The sequence below is a fragment of the Lepidochelys olivacea genome (genome assembly GCF_965140295.1).
Source record: "Lepidochelys olivacea isolate rLepOli2 genome assembly, chromosome: 1".
Lineage (NCBI taxonomy): Eukaryota > Metazoa > Chordata > Testudines > Cheloniidae > Lepidochelys > Lepidochelys olivacea.
The window spans coordinates 6897483-6915168 of NC_140411.1; the positions used below are offsets into that span (position 1 = coordinate 6897483).

The 17686-nt window shown below is 46.9% G+C and overlaps 1 protein-coding gene across 1 annotated transcript; it reads right to left on the reverse strand.

Annotated features, from left to right (window-relative positions):
- Positions 1-3042: 3042 nt before the first annotated feature.
- Positions 3043-12885, reverse strand: LOC311513755 (olfactory receptor 51G2-like; the record flags this gene model as incomplete). The annotated part of the gene is made up of 2 exons (XM_084615827.1): positions 3043-3912; positions 12814-12885. 2 exons carry the CDS (start codon positions 12883-12885, stop codon positions 3043-3045), a joined length of 942 nt encoding a protein of 313 aa, XP_084471953.1.
- Positions 12886-17686: the final 4801 nt, after the last annotated feature.

A 17686-nucleotide genomic window follows, 5' to 3' on the forward strand; every position in this document is an offset into this window, starting at 1 on the left:
TCACCAAGTTTGGGAACAGCTGGATCTGAGGGAGGGGTTTTTTTGTGTCCAATAGAGAGCTAGCAAGAGGCACTTGGAGCTTGGCTTAGGTCATGCTTGTGAGTGGGGTTGTAATGCCGCTCAGGTGCTCTCAGAGGTGGGGTGTAATTTTCCCAGGTTATTGGGTGAGGGTTGAGCTGCTTGTGTACTTCATTGTATTGTTGAAAAGAAACCCCTAGAAACTGAACTCAGCCCTGGTTGCTGCCAGCTCCACCTGGCCAAAGCATGACACCTGTTAAACTTCATTTTTAAACCAGCTGGGTTGTTTTTTTTCTTCCTCTGGGGAGGCTGTTCAAGAACCTCCCTCCTCGTATGGTCAGAAACCTCCTTCTCCTTTCCAGCCTCAGTTTCTCCCCATTTATTCTTGTGCCACTCTGTCCTTTAGCTTCAGAAGCTCATCACCCTCCCTAGTGTTAACTCCCTCCCCCTGCCCCTAGTGTATTTATAGAGCAATCTGATTCCAGCACAGCATCCACTGTGTTAGGCTAAACCAGCCAAGCTCTTCTAGTCTCATCATAAGACAGGCTGTGCATTGCCCTGACAATCCTGGAAGCCCTTCTCAGCTCCTTTTCCAGTCTGAATTCTTCTTTATGAAATATATATGACCAAAATTTTACACAGTTTTCCAGAGGAGGTCTCACTAGTGCCTACTATAAGAATATTAATACTTTCCCATCTCACCTGACAGATTCTCAGATCTCATTTGCTTTGTTCACAGGCATATCACATTGGTGGCTCAGTCTTTCTAGGATCAACTAATACACCCAGGTCTTTCTCCTCCTCAATCCTTTTCAACTTACACTTGGTGTATAAACTGGCGTGTAGCGAGTAGAAGTAGGGAAGACTGAGAACTGACTCAATGAATCATAGAATCATAGAATATCAGGGTTGGAAGAGACCTCAGGAGGTCATCTAGTCCAACCCCCTGCTCGAAGCAGGACCAATCCCCAATTAAATCATCCCAGCCAGGGCTTTGTCAAGCCTGACCTTAAAAACTTCTAAGGAAGGAGATTCTACCACTTCCCTAGGTAACGCATTCCAGTGTTTCACCACCCTCCTAGTGAAAAAGTTTTTCCTAATATCCAACCTAAACCTCCTGCACTGCAACTTGAGACCATTACTCCTTGTCCTGTCATCTTCTACCACTGAGAATAGTCTAGAACCATCCTCTTTGGAACCACCTCTCAGGTAGTTGAAAGCAGCTATCAAATCCTCCCTCATTCTTCTCTTCTGCAGACTAAACATCCCCAGTTCCCTCAGCCTCTCCTCATAAATCATGTGTTCCAGACCCCTAATCATTTTTGTTGCCCTTTGCTGGACTCTCTCCAATTTTTCCACATCCTTCTTGTAGTGTGGGGCCCAAAACTGGACACAGTACTCCAGATGAGGCCTCACCAATGTCGAATAGAGGGGAACGATCACGTCCCTCAATCTGCTCACTATGCCCCTACATATATATCCCAAAATGCCATTGGCCTTCTTGGCAACAAGGGCACACTGTTGACTCATATCCAGTTTCTCGTCCACTGTCACCCCTAGGTCCTTTTCCGCAGAACTGCTGCCTAGAAATTCGGCCCCTAGTCTGTAGTGGCGCATTGGATTCTTCCATCCTAAGTGCAGGACCCTGCACTTATCCTTGTTGAACCTCATCAGATTTCTTTTGGCCCAATCCTCCAATTTGTCTAGGTCCCTCTGTATCCTAACCCTACCTGCCACCGTATCCTAGTTTAGTATGCACTCCTCCTAGTTTAGTATCATCCGCAAATTTGCTGAGAGTGCAATCCACACCATGCTCCAGATCATTTATGAAGATATTGAACAAAGCCGGCCCCAGGACCGACCCCTGGGGCACTCCACTTGATACCGGCTGCCAACTAGACATGGAGCCATTGATCACTACCCGTTGAGCCCGACAATCTAGCCAACTTTCCACCCACCTTATAGTGCATTCATCCAGCCCATACTTCTTAACTTGCTGACAAGAATAGTGTGGGAGACCGTGTCAAAAGCTTTGCTAAAGTCAAGAAACAATACATCCACTGCTTTCCCTTCATCCACAGAACCAGTAATCTCATCATAGAAGGCGATTAGATTAGTCAGGCATGACCTTCCCTTGATGAATCCATGCTGACTGCTCCTGATCACTTTCCTCTCGTGTAAGTGCCTCAGGATTGATTCCTTGAGTACCTGCTCCATGAATTTTCCGGGGACTGAGGTGAGGCTGACTGGCCTGTAGTTCCCAGGATCCTCCTTCTTCCCTTGACTCTATACACTTTCAGAGAAACAAAATACCAGCTACTAATGGGCTCTTCCATCTATAAGGGAAAGGTATAACAAAGAAAAATGGCAGGAAACTGAAACCAGAAAAAATAAATTTGGAAATGAGGCACACCTTTTTAACAGCAAGAGTGCTTAACCAGTGCAAAAAACTCCCAACGGAGGTGAAAACGAGGAGTCCTTGTGGCACCTTAGAGACTAAGACATTTATTTGGGCTTAAGCTTTCATGGGCTAAAACCCATTTCATCAGATGCATGGAGTGAAAAATACAGTAAGCAGAATATATATTCTAGCACATGAAAAGATGGGAGTTGCCTTACCAAGTGGGGGGGTCAGTGCTAATAAGCCAATTCATTTAAGATGAAAATGTTTTCTCAACAGTTGACAAGAAGGGATGAATACCAAGGGTGGTGGATCTCTTGATACCTCCAAATCAAGGCTGGATGCCTTCCTGGAAAATATGCTTTAGATGAACAAAAATTATGCATTAGTCAAACAGAAGTAATTGGGTTCAGTACGGGGGTAAATTGGTCTCCTTCCCCCACTGCACTGTCCTCCCTCACCAGCTGTCTCAGCCCACTGCTCCAGGCCTTAGACCCCATCCGAACTTTTCTCTAAAGAGTGGAGATCAGTAGCTCATGTCATATTGGGTGTAAGGGTCCACCATGGAATAGGTGGCCATGGCCCATATCATGAGCACTGGAGCTGGGTGATGAACTGGCCATTTACTTGACGAACATCCTGATTATTCTTGCACGAAGGTGTTTGCTTTTCACACTGTACACAATTGGGTTCAGCAAGGAAGGGAGCAGCAGGGATATGTAGCCCAGGAGAATCTGAAGCAAGGGAGAACAGCTATTCTCAAATCTGTGTATCACAGACAAGAAGATGTCTGGTGTATAGAAGATAAGGACAGCGCAGAAGTGGGAGATGCAGGTGTTCAGGGCCCTGAGGCACTCAGAGTTGGATGCGATACTCAGCACTGTTTTGAGGATCATTATATAAGAGAGGAAGATGAGCAGTGAGTCCAGACCCATTGTTAAGAGTTTAGTAAACAAGCCATAGATATTGTTGACTGTGATGTCCGAACAAGCCATCTTCATTACCTCCTGGTGCATGCAGTAAGAATGGGAGAGGACATTGTCTCGACAGTATTGGAACTGTTTCAGGAGAATGGTGAGTGGGAGCATTACTGCCACTCCTCTTAGAACACACACCAGTCCCATCGTGGCTATTCTCGGCAGGGTTAAAATGGAGTTATATCTCAGCGGGTCACGGATCGCGATGAAGCGGTCAAGGGCCATCAGCAAGAGCACTGAGGATTCAATGCATTGAAACAAGTGGATAAAGAACAACTGGGCAAAACAGGAGTCGAAGCTGATCTCCCTAGAGTTAAACAAGTATATGCCAAGTATCGTCGGCATCGTGGCTATCGATATGCCAAGGTCTGTGGTGGCCAACATGGAAAGGAAGATGTACATGGGCTCATAAAGGCTTGGATTTGTTTTTATAATGAACAGAATGACTGAATTTCCTACTATGGAAATAACATACATTAAGCAGAAGGGGAGAGAGATCCAGAGATGCCTGTCTTCCTGACCAGATATTCCGGTGAAAAGGAACACTGCAGATTTGAATTTGGTGGTATTGACAGCTGACATTATTTACTGCGCAGATCCAAGGAGTTTTGAACTTTCCTTCCTGAAAGGAAAAAGAACAGGAGACTAGATGATATTTAACGAGACATCTTTCTGCTCTCAGTGCAGGTCTAAAGACGCCCAGGAGCACAAGAATAATCAGCAAAAACAGTCTTGGATTTACACCACGAATAGCAAGATAGGCATTTCCAGACTGGATCAGACCTGTAGTCCATCTAGCCAAGTATCCAGTGGCCAGTTCCACATAACCTGCTCCCAAAGTTTCCCCCAACACCCACTACTTAGAGATATTTTGTGGTGCAAATCAGGAACGTTTACAGCCATTCCAAGAGTTTTTGAAACAATCCTCACTATGCTAATTGGAATTTCTGGTTACCCATATAATCGTTCAGTCCCACTTTGAATCCTACTAAGCTCTTGGCCCCATTGATATATTGTGGCTGGGAATTTGGCAGCTTACTTGAGCGCTGTGTAATTTTACAATTGTGACCTTCACACAGACATGCTTTCTTGTCCTCCACTTCTGCATGTGGCCCATTGTATCATGATATATATACAAACACATGGCAAGTGCATGGTGAAAACTGTCATTATACTTATCTGTGCTGCACTGATGATATTTATAAATGTGTTTTATTACCTCATTTTATATATACATATTTTTTTCTCCACCCCTGAGAGTCTAAATTATGACACTGCCTCTTTGCAGCACATGGGATAAATTCTCAGGGCTACATTATGAATTCACAAACATTGACTTCAGCTGTGTCACTCCAGATTTACATGTGTCAATTCGAACAGAACTTGGCTCTATTCACTTTCCCTAAAAAAATACTCCCAGTGATACATTCTGACCCCCAAGAATCCCTCCACGAGAAGCTGAAGTGATTTGCCTGGTCAATGTTGACTGAATCCATAGAGTTTGATTATCCTACAGGTTTCCCTTCATCCCCACAGGAACTGCACCCTCTCCCCATGCCAGGGTCTGTAGCTATATGGCAAGTTACAAGCTGACATTTCATCTGGGTGGGGGAGGGGTTGGCATCAGAAATGTGTGAATAGTGCAAACAGTAGGTTTGCACTAATACCCTCTTCAGTGTTTAAGTTACTTCAACCATGCTCATGTAACAGCTAATGGTGAAAATTACATACAACCGCTATTACACTCCCCTTTCCTGCCCCGCTGCTCCGCTCTTTCCTGAAACACAGACCAGCAGTCTTTTTCTTAAGACCTTTTTGGAAAGTCTTGCACAGGTATTGCAGAGGTATTGTGTTCATGACCCTGATTAGAAACAGCTTCTTGTTCGTTACTAGGAGACAATATCATACAACTAATCAACATATTTATTAATGATCTGGATGATGGGATGGATTGCACCCTCTGGAAGGTCACAGATGACACTAAGCTGGGGGTAGAGGTAGATACACTGGACAGTAGGGATTGGGTCCGGAGTGACCTAGACATATTGGAGGATTGGGCCAAAAGAAATCTAATGAGGTTCAACAAGGACAAGTGCAGAGTCCTGCACTTAGGACGGAAGAATCCCATGCACTGCTACAGGCTGAGGACCGACTGACTAAGCAGTAGTTCTGCAGAAAAGGACCTGGGTATTACAGTAGATGAGAAGCCGGAGATGAGTCAGCCAAGAAGTTGCCAAGAAGGCTAACTGCATATTGGGCTGCATTAGTAGGAGCATTGCCAGCAGATCGAGGGAAGTGATTATTCCCCTCTATTTGGCAATGGTGAGGCCACACCTGGCCACACCTGGAGTATTGCGTCCAGTTTCGGGCCCCCCCACTACAGAAGGGATGTGGAGAATTTGGAGAGAGTCCAGTGAAGGGCAACGAAAATGATCAGGGGGCTGGGGCACATGACTTATGAGGTGAGGCTGAGGGAACTGGGTTTGTTTAGTCTGCAGAAGAGAAGAATGAGGGGGGATTTGATAGCTGCTTTCAACTACCTGAAAGAGGGTTCCAAAGAGGATGGATCTAGACTGTTCTCAGTGGTAGCAGATGACAGAACAAAAAGTAATGGTCTCAAGTTGCAGTGCAGGAGGTTTAGGTTGGATATTAGGAAAAACTTTTTCACTAGGAGAGTGGTGAAGCACTGGAATGCATTACCTAGGGAGGTGGGTTGAATCTCCATCCTTAGAGGTTTTTAAGGCCCGGCTTGACAAAGCCCTCGCTGGGATGATTTAGTTGGTATTGGTCTTGCTTTGAGCAGGGGGTTGGACTAGATGACATCCTGAGGTCTCTTTCACCCTAATCCTCTATGATTCTGTGATTCACTGAACAAGGAGTTCATAGCACAAAGCCTTTCCAAAAAGTGTGAGGGTTATTTCTGAAATAATTTCTAAACCAAAAACCATTAGGCAGTAAAAATACCACTGATCCTTCCTGTAGAGATTCTAACAACTCTGCTGCTGGCTTTCGATATACATGCATGTCATGAAAGTTTGATGTGTAAAATTTGTATTACAATTAAAAGTTTTGACATAACATTTAAACATCTGTACTGTAGCACACACATGTCAACCCATTCTTTCCCCTCTGATCTTCTCTTAGAGATGATTTTACAGGTTAGAGATCACAGTGTCTCAGTCCTCATTCAGTAGCTTGTCAGCAAACACAAGTCTAGTATCTCCCCATGTCCCTGGGTTAATAGCTGACTGGTTCTCCTCAGGTTCTGTTCTGTCAGTCTGTAGCCTGTACCCGGAGTGGTAACAGGCATTGGTATCAATACAGGAAATTTCCGTTCCCTGAGCTCTCACTCTCTAGTACGGGGTGGGCAAACTTTTTGGCCTGAGGGCCACATCGGCGTTGCAAAACTGTATGGAGGGCTGGTTGGGAAGGCTGTGCCTCCCCAAACAGCCTGGCCCCTGCCCCTATCAGCCCCTCCCACTTCCCACCCCTTGGCTGCCCCCCTCAGAACCCCCAACCCATCCAACTCTCCTTTTCCCCTGACCACCCCCTCCCAGGTCTCCTGCCCCATCCTCCCCCTGGGACCCCATCCCCATCCAACCCCCCCTGCTCCCTGACCCTGACTGCCCTCCAGGATCCCCTGCCCCTTATCCTATCCCCTGCCCCCTTGCCATGCAGCTCAGAGCAGCAGGAGCTTGCAGCCACGACGCCTGGCTGGAGCCAGCCATGCTGCCCGCACTGCCCGGCAGGAGTGGTAGGCCAGAGCACTGGCGATGCGGCACGCTGAGGCTGCGGGAGGGGGGGTGGGGGGGAGCAGGGGAGGGGCCGGGGGTGAGCCACCCCAGCTGGGACCTCAGGGGCCAGGCAGGACGGTCCCGCAGGCCGGATGTGCACCGCGGGCCGAAGTTTTCCCACCTCTGGTCTAGTACATAGCAACCACAGCAGCAGTAACTCAGCCAGGATGAGGGTTTGCAGGAAGCGGATTTGAAAGTCAAATGCAGGAGTATTCATGGAAATGGAACTTCGTTCCCCACAGGAAAGCAGTCCATTGCTCTCTCTCTCTGACTGTCTCTGTCCGGTATTCATCGAATCTGTAGCATCCGGAACCGGCACTGGGACAGACAAGGAGCTGAGCTGCCATAATGAGTGTGTGTGTTAAACCCAGTTCTGGGGATGCTTGCTGTCTGACTATATTGGGTTAACCTTTGGGATGTTTATGTTAGGCGATATTGGGTGAAACCAGTGAGGCTCTTCTTAGTTTAATATCAGGCTGCTGGAGAACACGTAGGATGGGAAGCCAAAGGTCAAGAAAAGCCGTCTCTCAGTCAGCACTTCAGGGAGGCTGAGAGACAACGCCGGAGCTACAAGTTGGGAAGAGCCTATTTCCAGTCTGCAGACACATTGCACAGCTTGTTTCCCAGTGCTGGGAGCCTGTCCAGAGATGGGGCAGCTTTTGTTGAGAAGCTCTTCAGACTGCAAGGACAGACACCGCTGGGGAAACCTGAAGGCCCTGGGCCTGCCCGTGTCTGCATCAGTGTGGGAGGACTTGTGGTCAAAGACATGTACAGACTGTTGTTTGAAAACACTCTTATTCTCCCATGATAACTCTTTCTTCCTGCTGTTTGATTAAACATTATTTTGGTTCAAAAAGGCTGGCTGGTCACTCGTCCCACCACTAGTCACGGGCTCACAAAGGGAAGAACCACAGGCGCCGAACCCACTGGAACCTGCTGAGCAAGCCCAGTCCCCCCAGAGTGTGTTGTAGCCCAGGGCCCAGTCTGAGGGTGGGAGGATCGCGGGATTCTACCCCATCAGAGGGAAGGATACGAGGTCTGACATCTGGCATTTTGAGACCAGAGAAGGGGCAGACATGCAGGTAGTCCTGTAACTCTGAGGGGTATCTACAGGGCAGAAGTGCTGGAGCCCTCAGCCAGTCAGGAATCAGAAATATGCCCTATAGGATTTGTTACCACAAAGCAACACAGCTCTGATTACCTGCCTTCACAATCAAGCCAGAGAATAAAACCTTTGAAAATGCATTTGCTGGTTCCATTTCCAGGAGCAAATAAACCTTAGGTGAGTTGGGAATTAGTCACGGATATTCCATGAGGTCTCCTCTCACTCAGCCCCTGGTAGGATGGGGCCCAGAGCACAGGACAATGGGACCGCTCTAGAAATGGGAGCCCTTGAGAAATCCTGACTCGGAGCACTGGGGTTTTAACAGTCTGTGCTCACTTTGAATGTCAGGTTTCTGTGTAGCTTGAACAACCCACCGTGGAGCATGGGCAGATATAGCAGAGGGGTTCCCAAGCTACCTAGCACTGCCTGACCTCCAGCCCCATCAATGAGTCACAACGACAGCTAAGCTGAGTCCTTTGAAGCTACACAGAATATCTGCCAATGTTAACAGCTTTCAGCCTTTACACATCACTTCGCTTTTTAAAGATAGTGAAAAGTGCCAACATACCCAATTCCTGCTAGAAGTTTAGCCACTGACACCGGAGATCTTCACCCTAAATGACAAGGATCCATCAAAGAGCTTACAAGGGCAGAAGGCAGTATCTGTTCATATCGGGAGGCAACTTTGTTTATGAAGCATGCTTGCAAATTTCCCTTGGGGGCCACTTGGCCATCAGGGAAACTCAGCTGCTTGGCTAAGCGTGCACCAGCCTTAACTCCTCTCACGGCCAAAGTCAGACTGCAGGAGGCCAAATCACAGGGGATGTGTGGTGATGCTACACAACTGGGCTGCAGCAGAAGCCCTACTGCAGTCTCTACTTCTGGAATCCGGGCTTGTCATCACTGTTCCTATGGCTCTGATTAGTCACAGGGCTACCCCGGGGGTGGTGAGTGGTAACAATGATGCTGTCAGAGCTGTGATATTGCCAAAATTAAACAAGTAAATAAATAAATAATGTAGGACCAGATTTCTCCCCGGCAGCTGCCTTTCCTGCATTGCAAACCTAGGGTGCAAACCACAAAAGGGAGATTCCACAAGGCTCCATACATGAAAATTTCCATTGGATCGTTCCAGGAGGCGAGGTGCCTTCTCTTCTCCTGAGGAATGAAAGACAGGACCCAGGATCTAGGGGTTCCCAAAGTTATGCACAGATCTCAGTGATTCATTGTTAGCTAGGCCTATCCACCCACAATCTCTGGGCCTCCACAACTACGTTAGGACCCTGCTGGCACAAGTTCATCAGAAATGTGCGACCAGGGTCTGTCATAGCAGCCACTGCCCACAGGATCTGCTGAAGGGACATTGTACGGGAGGGCGGGGGTGTGCACAGAGATGGAAAGGCTGGTCAGAGTAGCTGATGGGCACAATGTCCCAACTATAGACTGGGCAGGAGAGTTTGACCTTTCCATACCCAGAGTCCAGCCATAGAAGTAACAAACTTTGAGCAATGGGCTGTTCAATCAAGGAGAGAAAGTTATAACAGGATCCCATGTCTGGAAGCTGAAGCTTGACAATTTCAGACTGGAACTAAGTTTAATTTTTTTAAACAACGAGGGTAAATAACCATTGAACGATTTATCAAGTGCCGTGGTAGATTCTCCATCACTCACAATTGTTAAATCAAGACAAGATTTTTTTCTAACAACTCTGTTCTAGGACTGCTTTGGGGGCAGGTCTCTGGCCTGTGCTATGCAGGGGGTCAGACTGGAATATCACAGTGGGGGCTTCTGATCCTGGGATCTGCCCAATGGTGTTAATAGCACGGTCTTACCGCACAGGGTGTTCTCTTGTTAAATTTGTTACAGATTGTGATACACTCGGACCCTACAATAATTGGGGCCAGAGCTAAGTGCCTTAGAGAGATTTCAGCTCTGTTTGCCTCATGAGGATGATTTGGGGCACTGAGTGGAGAACCTGAACTCTTCCCAACACCCCTTGCTGACAAGGCCTATCATTAGCACAGCTCCTTTGATGAGCGAGTTTTGGGCCCCTCCTGCAGCTCGGCAGTAAGAGGAGGAATCAGGACATGCTTTCAGAGAGAGAAGGATCTGGAAAGAGTTGCCTGGCCAAACAGATCCCTGCTGGGCTGCCCCTTGGTCTGATCCTTACCCGCATCTGCTCCATGAGCACTTAGAGTTGCTCGAGCACTAGAGATAGACCTCATAGCCTGCATCCAAAATTCCATCATCACGAAGCTTGGGGACAGCTGGATCTGAGGGAGGGGATTGTTTGTGTCCAATAAAGAGCTAGCAAGAGGTACTTGGAGATTGGCTTGGGTCATGCTTTTGAGTGGGGACGTATTGCCTCTCAGGTGCTCTCAGAGGTGGGGTGTAATTTTCCCAGCTTTCTGGGTGGGGCTCGAGCTGCTTGTGTACTGCATTGTATTGTTGTAAAGGAACCACTAGAGATTGAACCCTGCCCTGGTTGCTGCCGGCTCCACCTAGCCAAAGCATGACACCTGTTAAACTCCATGTTTAAACCAGCTGCATTGTTTGCCCCCCACTGCTCCTCTTGGGAGGCTGTTCAAGAACCTCCCTCCTTGTATGGTCAGAAACCTCCTTCTCCTTTCCAGCCTCAGTTTCTCCCCATTTATTCTTGTGCCAACACTGTCCTTTAGCTTCAGGAGCTCGTCACCCTCCCTAGTGTTAACTCCCTCCCTCACCACCCCCCACCAATGTATTTAGAGAGCAATCTGATCCCAGCACAACCTCTGTTGTGTTAGGTTAAACCAGCCAAGCTCTTCCAGTCTCATCGTAAGACAGGCTTTTAATTGCCCTGACCATCCTAAAAGCCCTTCTCGGCTCCTTTTCCAGTCTGAATTCTTCTTTATGGAATAAATATACATGACCAAAATTTTACAGTTTTCCAGATGAGGTCTCACTGGTGCCTAATATAAGGATATTAATACTTTCCTATCTCACCTGACACATTCTAGGATCTAGTTTGCTTTGTTCACAGCCATACCACACCGGTGGCTCGCAGTCATCCTAGGATCAACTACTACACTCAGGTCTTTCTCCTCCTTTATCCTTTCCAACTTACCCTTGGTTTATAAACTGGGGTGTAGTGAGTAGAAGTAGCGAAGACTGAGAACTGACTTGATAACGCTGTACAGAAACGAAATACTAGCTATTAATGGGCTTTTCCATTGATAAGGGAAAGGATAACAAAGACCAATGATTGAAACCGAAGACAGAAAAAATAAAGTTAGAAAAGAGGCACACATTTTTAACAGCGAGGGCGCTTAACCAGTGCAAAAAACTCCCAACAGAGGTGGTGGATCTCCTGGTACCTCCAAACCAAGACTGGACGGTTTCCCAGAAAATATGCTTTAGATGAACAAATATTATGCATTCTTCAAACAGAAATCATTGGGCTCAGTATGGGGGTAAATTGGTCTCCTTTCCCCACTGCACTGTCCTCCCTCACAAGCAGTCTAGTCCATTGCTCCAGGCCTTAGACCCCGTGTGAACTTCTCTCTACAGAGGGGAGATCAGTAGCTCAAGTCATACTGGATTTAACAGTCCGGCATGGAATAGGTGGCAATGGCCTATGTCACGAGTGCTGGAGCTGGGTGATGAACTGACCCTTCACTTGACGAACACCCTGATTATTCTTGCACGAAGGTGTTTACTTTTCACACTGTACACAATTGGGTTCAACAAAGGGGGGAGCAGCAGGCAGATGTAGACCAGGAGACTCTGAAGCAGGGGAAAAGAGTTTTTTCCAAATCTGTATATCACAGACAAGAAGATGTCTGGTGTATAGAAGATAAGAACAGCGCAGAGATGGGAGACACAGGTGTTCAGGGCCCTCAGGCACTCAACATTGGATGCGATACTCAGCACTGTTTTGAGGATCATTATATAAGAGAGGAAAATGAGCAGCGAGTCCAGACCCATTGTTAAGAGTTTAGTAAACAATCCATAGATAATGTTGACTCTGATATCTGAACAAGCCATCTTCATGACATCCACATGCAGGCAGTAGGAATGGGAGAGGATATTGGCTCGACAGTATCGGAACCGTTTAAGGAGTAGGGGAAGTGGGAGTATTACGGCCACCCCCCTTAGCATACACACCAGTCCTATCCTGGCTATTCTCGGCAAGGTTAAGATGGAGGCATATCTCAGCGGTTCATGGATCGCAATGAAGCGGTCAAAGGCCATCAGCAAGAGCACTGAGGATTCAATGCATTGAAACAAGTGGATAAAGAACAACTGGGCAAAACAGGCATCGAAGCTGATCTCCCGAGAGTTAAACAAGAATATGCCCAGTATCGTTGGTATGGTGGCTATCGATAAGCCAAGGTCTGTGGCGCCCAACATGGAGAGGAAAATGTACATGGGCTCATGGAGGCTTGGATCTATTATTATAATGAACAGAATGACTGAATTTCCTAATATTGAAATAACATAATTTAAGCAGAAGGGGAGAGAGATCCAGAGATTTTGGACGTCTTCCTGCCCAGGTATCCCGGTGAGAAGGAACACTGAAGATTTGAATGTGGTGTCATTGACAGCCGACATTATGTACTGTGAAGATCCAATTTGTTTTGAACTTTCCTTCCTGAAAGAAGAAGAACAGGAGACTAGTTGATATTTAACAAGATATCTTTCCACTCTCTGTACAATTCTAGAGACTCCTAGAAGCTAAAGAAAAATCAGCAAAAACAAAGTCTAGGATTTACACGACCGATACGAAGATAGACATTCGCAGAGTGGATGAGACCTGTAGTCCATCTAGCCCAGTATCCACTGGCCAGTTCCAAATGCTTCAGAGGAAGTTGGAAGGAGTTCTACAATGGGCAGCTATAAGATAACCTGCTCCCAAAGATCCCCCCTGACACCCACTAGTTAGAGATATTTTGTGCTGTAAACCAGGAAGGTTTAGAGCCATTCCAAGAGTTTTTAAAACAGTCCTCACTTGTTTAATTTGATTTTATGATTACCCATATAAACATCCAGTCTCTCTGAATCCTGCTCGGAACTTAGTCACATTGATAGCTTGTAGCTGGAAGTTCTGCAGCCTACTTGAGCACTGTGTGATTTTACAATTGTGACCTTCCCACAAACACCCCACTTCTGAGAGTGGCCCATTGTATAAAGTGCATTCTATTTATTTATTTATTTATTTATTTATTTTTAATTAATTAGTTAATTAATTAGTTTCTCCACTCCTGAAAGTCCAAATTATGCCACTGCCTCTTTTCAGCACATGGGATAAATTCCCAGGGCCATGTTATGAATTTACTAACTTTGACTTCAGCTGAGTCACTCCAGATTTACATGTGTCAATTCGATAAGAACCAGGCTCTATTCATTTTCCCTAAACAAATGCTCCTGGTGATATACTCTGACCCCCAAAAATCCTTCCAGGAGAAGCCTAAGTACTTTGCCTGGCCAATATTGACTAAATACAGAAATTTTGGTCATCCTACAGGTTTCTCTTCATCCTCACAGGAACTGCTCCTTCTCCCAGTACAAGGTTCTGCAGCTATCTGCAAAGATACAAGCTGACAAGAAGAGTTACTTCATCTGGGCTTGGAAGGGGTTGGCGTCACAAATGTGTGAATAGTGCAAACAGTAGGTTTGCACAAATATCCTCTTCAGTGTGCAAGTTACTTCAGCTATGCTCATGCAACAGCTAATGGTAAAAATTACATACAACCCCTATTACACTCCCCTTTCCTGCCCCTCTGCTCCGCTCTTTCCTGAAACACAGACCAGCAGTCTTTTTCTTAAGACCTTTTTGGAAAGTCTTGCACAGGTATTGCACAGGTATTGTGTTCATGACCCTGATTAGAAACAGCTTCTTGTTAGTTACCAGGAGACAGTATCATACAACTATTCAACACCTTTATTAATGATCTGGATGATGGGATGGATTGCACCCTCAGCAAGTTCACAGACGACACTAAGCTGGGGGTAGAGGTAGATACGCTGGAGGGTAGGGATAGGGTCCAGAGTGACCTAGACAAATTGGAGGATTGGGCCAAAAGAAATCTGATAAGGTTCAACAAGGACAAGTGTAGAGTCCTGCACTTATGATGGAAGAATCCCACACAATGCTACAGGCTGGGGACAGACTAGCTAAGCAGTAGTTCTGCAGAAAAGGACCTGGGGCTTACAGTGGATGAGAAGCTGGGTATGAGTCAGCAGTGTGCCCTTGATACCAAGGAGGCTAATTGAATATTGTGCTGCATTTGTAGGAGCATTGCCAGCAGATCGAGAGAAGTGATTATTCCCCTCTAATTGGCACTGCTGAGGCCACATCTGGAGTGTTGAGCCCAGTTTTGCACCCACCACTACAGAGAGGATGTGGAGAATTTGGAGAGAGGCCAGTGGAGGGCAACGAAAATGATCAGGGGGTTGGGGCACATGACTTATGAGGTGCATAAGTGCATCCAACGAAGTGAGCTGTAGCTCACGAAAGCTTATGCTCAAATAAATTGGTTAGTCTCTAAGGTGCCACAAGTACTCCTTTTCTTTTTGAGAATACAGATTAACATGGCTGTTACTCTGAAACCTGGACTTATGAGGTGAGGCTGAGGGAACTGGGCTTGTTTAGTCTGCAGAAGAGAAGACTGAGGGGGGATTTGACAGCAGCCATCAACAACTATCAGAAGGGGCGTTCCAAAGAGGATGGAGCTTGGCTGTTCTCAGTGGTGATAGATGACAGAAGAAAGAGCAATGGTCTCAAGTTGCAGTGGCGGAGACCTAGGTTGGATATTAGGAAATAGTTTAGGTTACAGTGGGACTTAAAATGTAGCGTCTGTCTGCTCGATTTCATCACAACCTGAAAAGATTGCAGTATTTCAGCCCTCATTCAGTCCCTTGTCAGCAAACAGAAGTCTAGTGGCTCCTCTGTCCCTGGGTTAATAGCTGACCGGTTCTCCTCCAGTTCTGTTCTGTCAGTCTGTAGCCTCTATCCAGAGTGATAACAGGCACAGGGATCAGGATAGAATTCTCTAGTACATACTAACCCCGTCAGCTGTTATTCAGCCAGGATGAGGGTTTGCAGGAAGCAGATTTGAAAGTCAAATGCATGAGGATTCATGGAAATGGAACTTTGTTTCCCACAGGAAAGTAGTCTATTGCTCTCTCTCTCTCTAACTGTCTCTGTCCGGTATTCACAAAATCCGTAGCACCTAGGAACGGCATTGGGACAGACACGGAGCTGAGCTTACATAATGAATATGTGTGTTAAACTCAGTTTTCTCTAGAGGTATATTAGGTCAACTTTTGGGATGTTTATGTTATGGCTATATTGCGTGAAACCAGTGTGGCTCCTCTTAATTTAACAGCAGGCTGCTGGAAAACAAACAGGATGGGGAGCTACAGCTCAAGAAATGCCATCACTCAGTCAACACTTCAGGGAGGCTGAATGACAACTCTGGAGCTACAAGTAGGAAAGAGCCTATTTCCAGGCTCCAGCCACGTTACACAGCTTGTTTCCCAGTGCTGGGAACCTGTCCAGAGATGGGGCAGCTTTCACTGAGAAGCTCTTCAGACTGCAAGGACAGACACCACTGGATAAACCTGAAGGCCCTGGGCCTGCCCGTGTCTGAATCAGAGAGGGAGGGCTTGGGGTCAGAGAGTTGTACAGACTGTTCTTGTAAAACCCTCATATTCTCCCATGTTAAGCTTTATTCCTACCGTTCAGATTACACAGTGTTTTGGTTCAAGAAGGCTGACTGGTCACTCGTCTCAGCACTGGTCACAGCCTCCTAGAGGGAAAAAACACAGGTGCCAAACCCAATCGGACCTACTGGGCAAGCAGAGTCCCCCCACAGTGTGTTGTGGCCCACGGCCCAGTCTGAGGAAGTGCAGATCGCAGGATTCCACCCCATGAGAGGTAAGGATATGAGTTCTGACTTGTTGCACTTGGAGACCAGAGAGGGGGAAGACATACTGGTAGCCCTGTAACTCTGAGGGGTATCTACAGGGCAGAAATGTTGAACCACTCAGCGAGTCAGGAGACAGTAATATGCCCTATCGTACCTGTAACCACAGAGCAACGCAGCTCTGAATTCCTGCCTTCACAATCGAGCCAGAGAATAAAACCTTTGAAAATGCATTTGCTCGTTCCATTTCAAGGAGCAAATAAACCTGAGGCGAGTTGGGAACTAGTCATGGATATTCAGTGGGATCTCCTGTCACGCAGCTCCTGGTAGGATCGGGTCCAGAGTACACAGGAATGGGACCCGTCTAGAAATGGGACCCCTTGCAAAATCCTGACTCAGGGCATCGGGGTTTTAGCACTGCAAGCTCACTTTGAATGTCAGATTTCTGTGTAGCTTGAACAACCCACCGTGGAGCATGGGCAGATGTAGGGGAGGGGATCCCAAGCTACCTAGCATTGCCTGCCCTCCAGCCCCATCACTGAGTCACCCCGACAGCCCAGCTGAGTCCTTTGCCACTGCACAGAACATCTGCCAATGGAAACAGCTTTCAGCCTTTGCATACCACTTTGCTTTTTAAAGATAGTGAAACCTGCCAACGTACCCAATTCCTGCTGGAAGTTTAGCCACTGACACCAGAGGTCTTCACCCTAAATGACAAGGAGCCATTGAAGAGCTTACATGGGCAGGAGACAGAAACTGTTCATCTAGGCGGGCAACTGTGTTTATGAAGCATGCTTGCACATTCCCTTGGGGGCCACTTGGCCACCAGGGAACTTCAGTTGCTTGGCTTCGTGTGCACCAGCTTTAACCTTGTCATGGCCAATGGCAAAGTGCAGGAGGCCAAATCACAGGGAATGTGTGGTGGTGCTACACAACTGAACTGCAGAGGAAGCCCAACTGCAGGCTCTGTTCTGGGCATCTGGGCTTGTCATCACGGTTCATATGATTCCAACTTGTCACATGGCAACCTCGGGGGTGCTGAGTCATAACGATGATGCTGTCACAACTGTGATATTTCTGAAATAAAATAAATAATTATAATAATAATCATAATATAATTAATATGGGACCAGATTTCTCCCTGGCAGCCCTCTTTCCTGCATTACCAACCCAGGGTGCAGGCCAGGAAAGGGGGATTCCACAAGGCTCCATATATGAAAACTTCCATCAGATGATTCCAGGAGTCAAGGTCCCTTCCCTTCTCCATGAGGAATGAAAGGTGGGACCCAGAATCTAGTGGTTCCCAAAGTTGTGCTTAGATCTCAGTGATCTACTGGTAGCTAGGCCCACTCTCCCACAACATCCGGGCCTTCACAATTGCTTTAGGACCCTCCTCAGCTCCCTGCTAGCATAGGTTTATCAGAGATGTGCTACCAGGGCCTGTCACAGTAGCCACGCCCACATGATCTGCTGAAGGGGCGTTG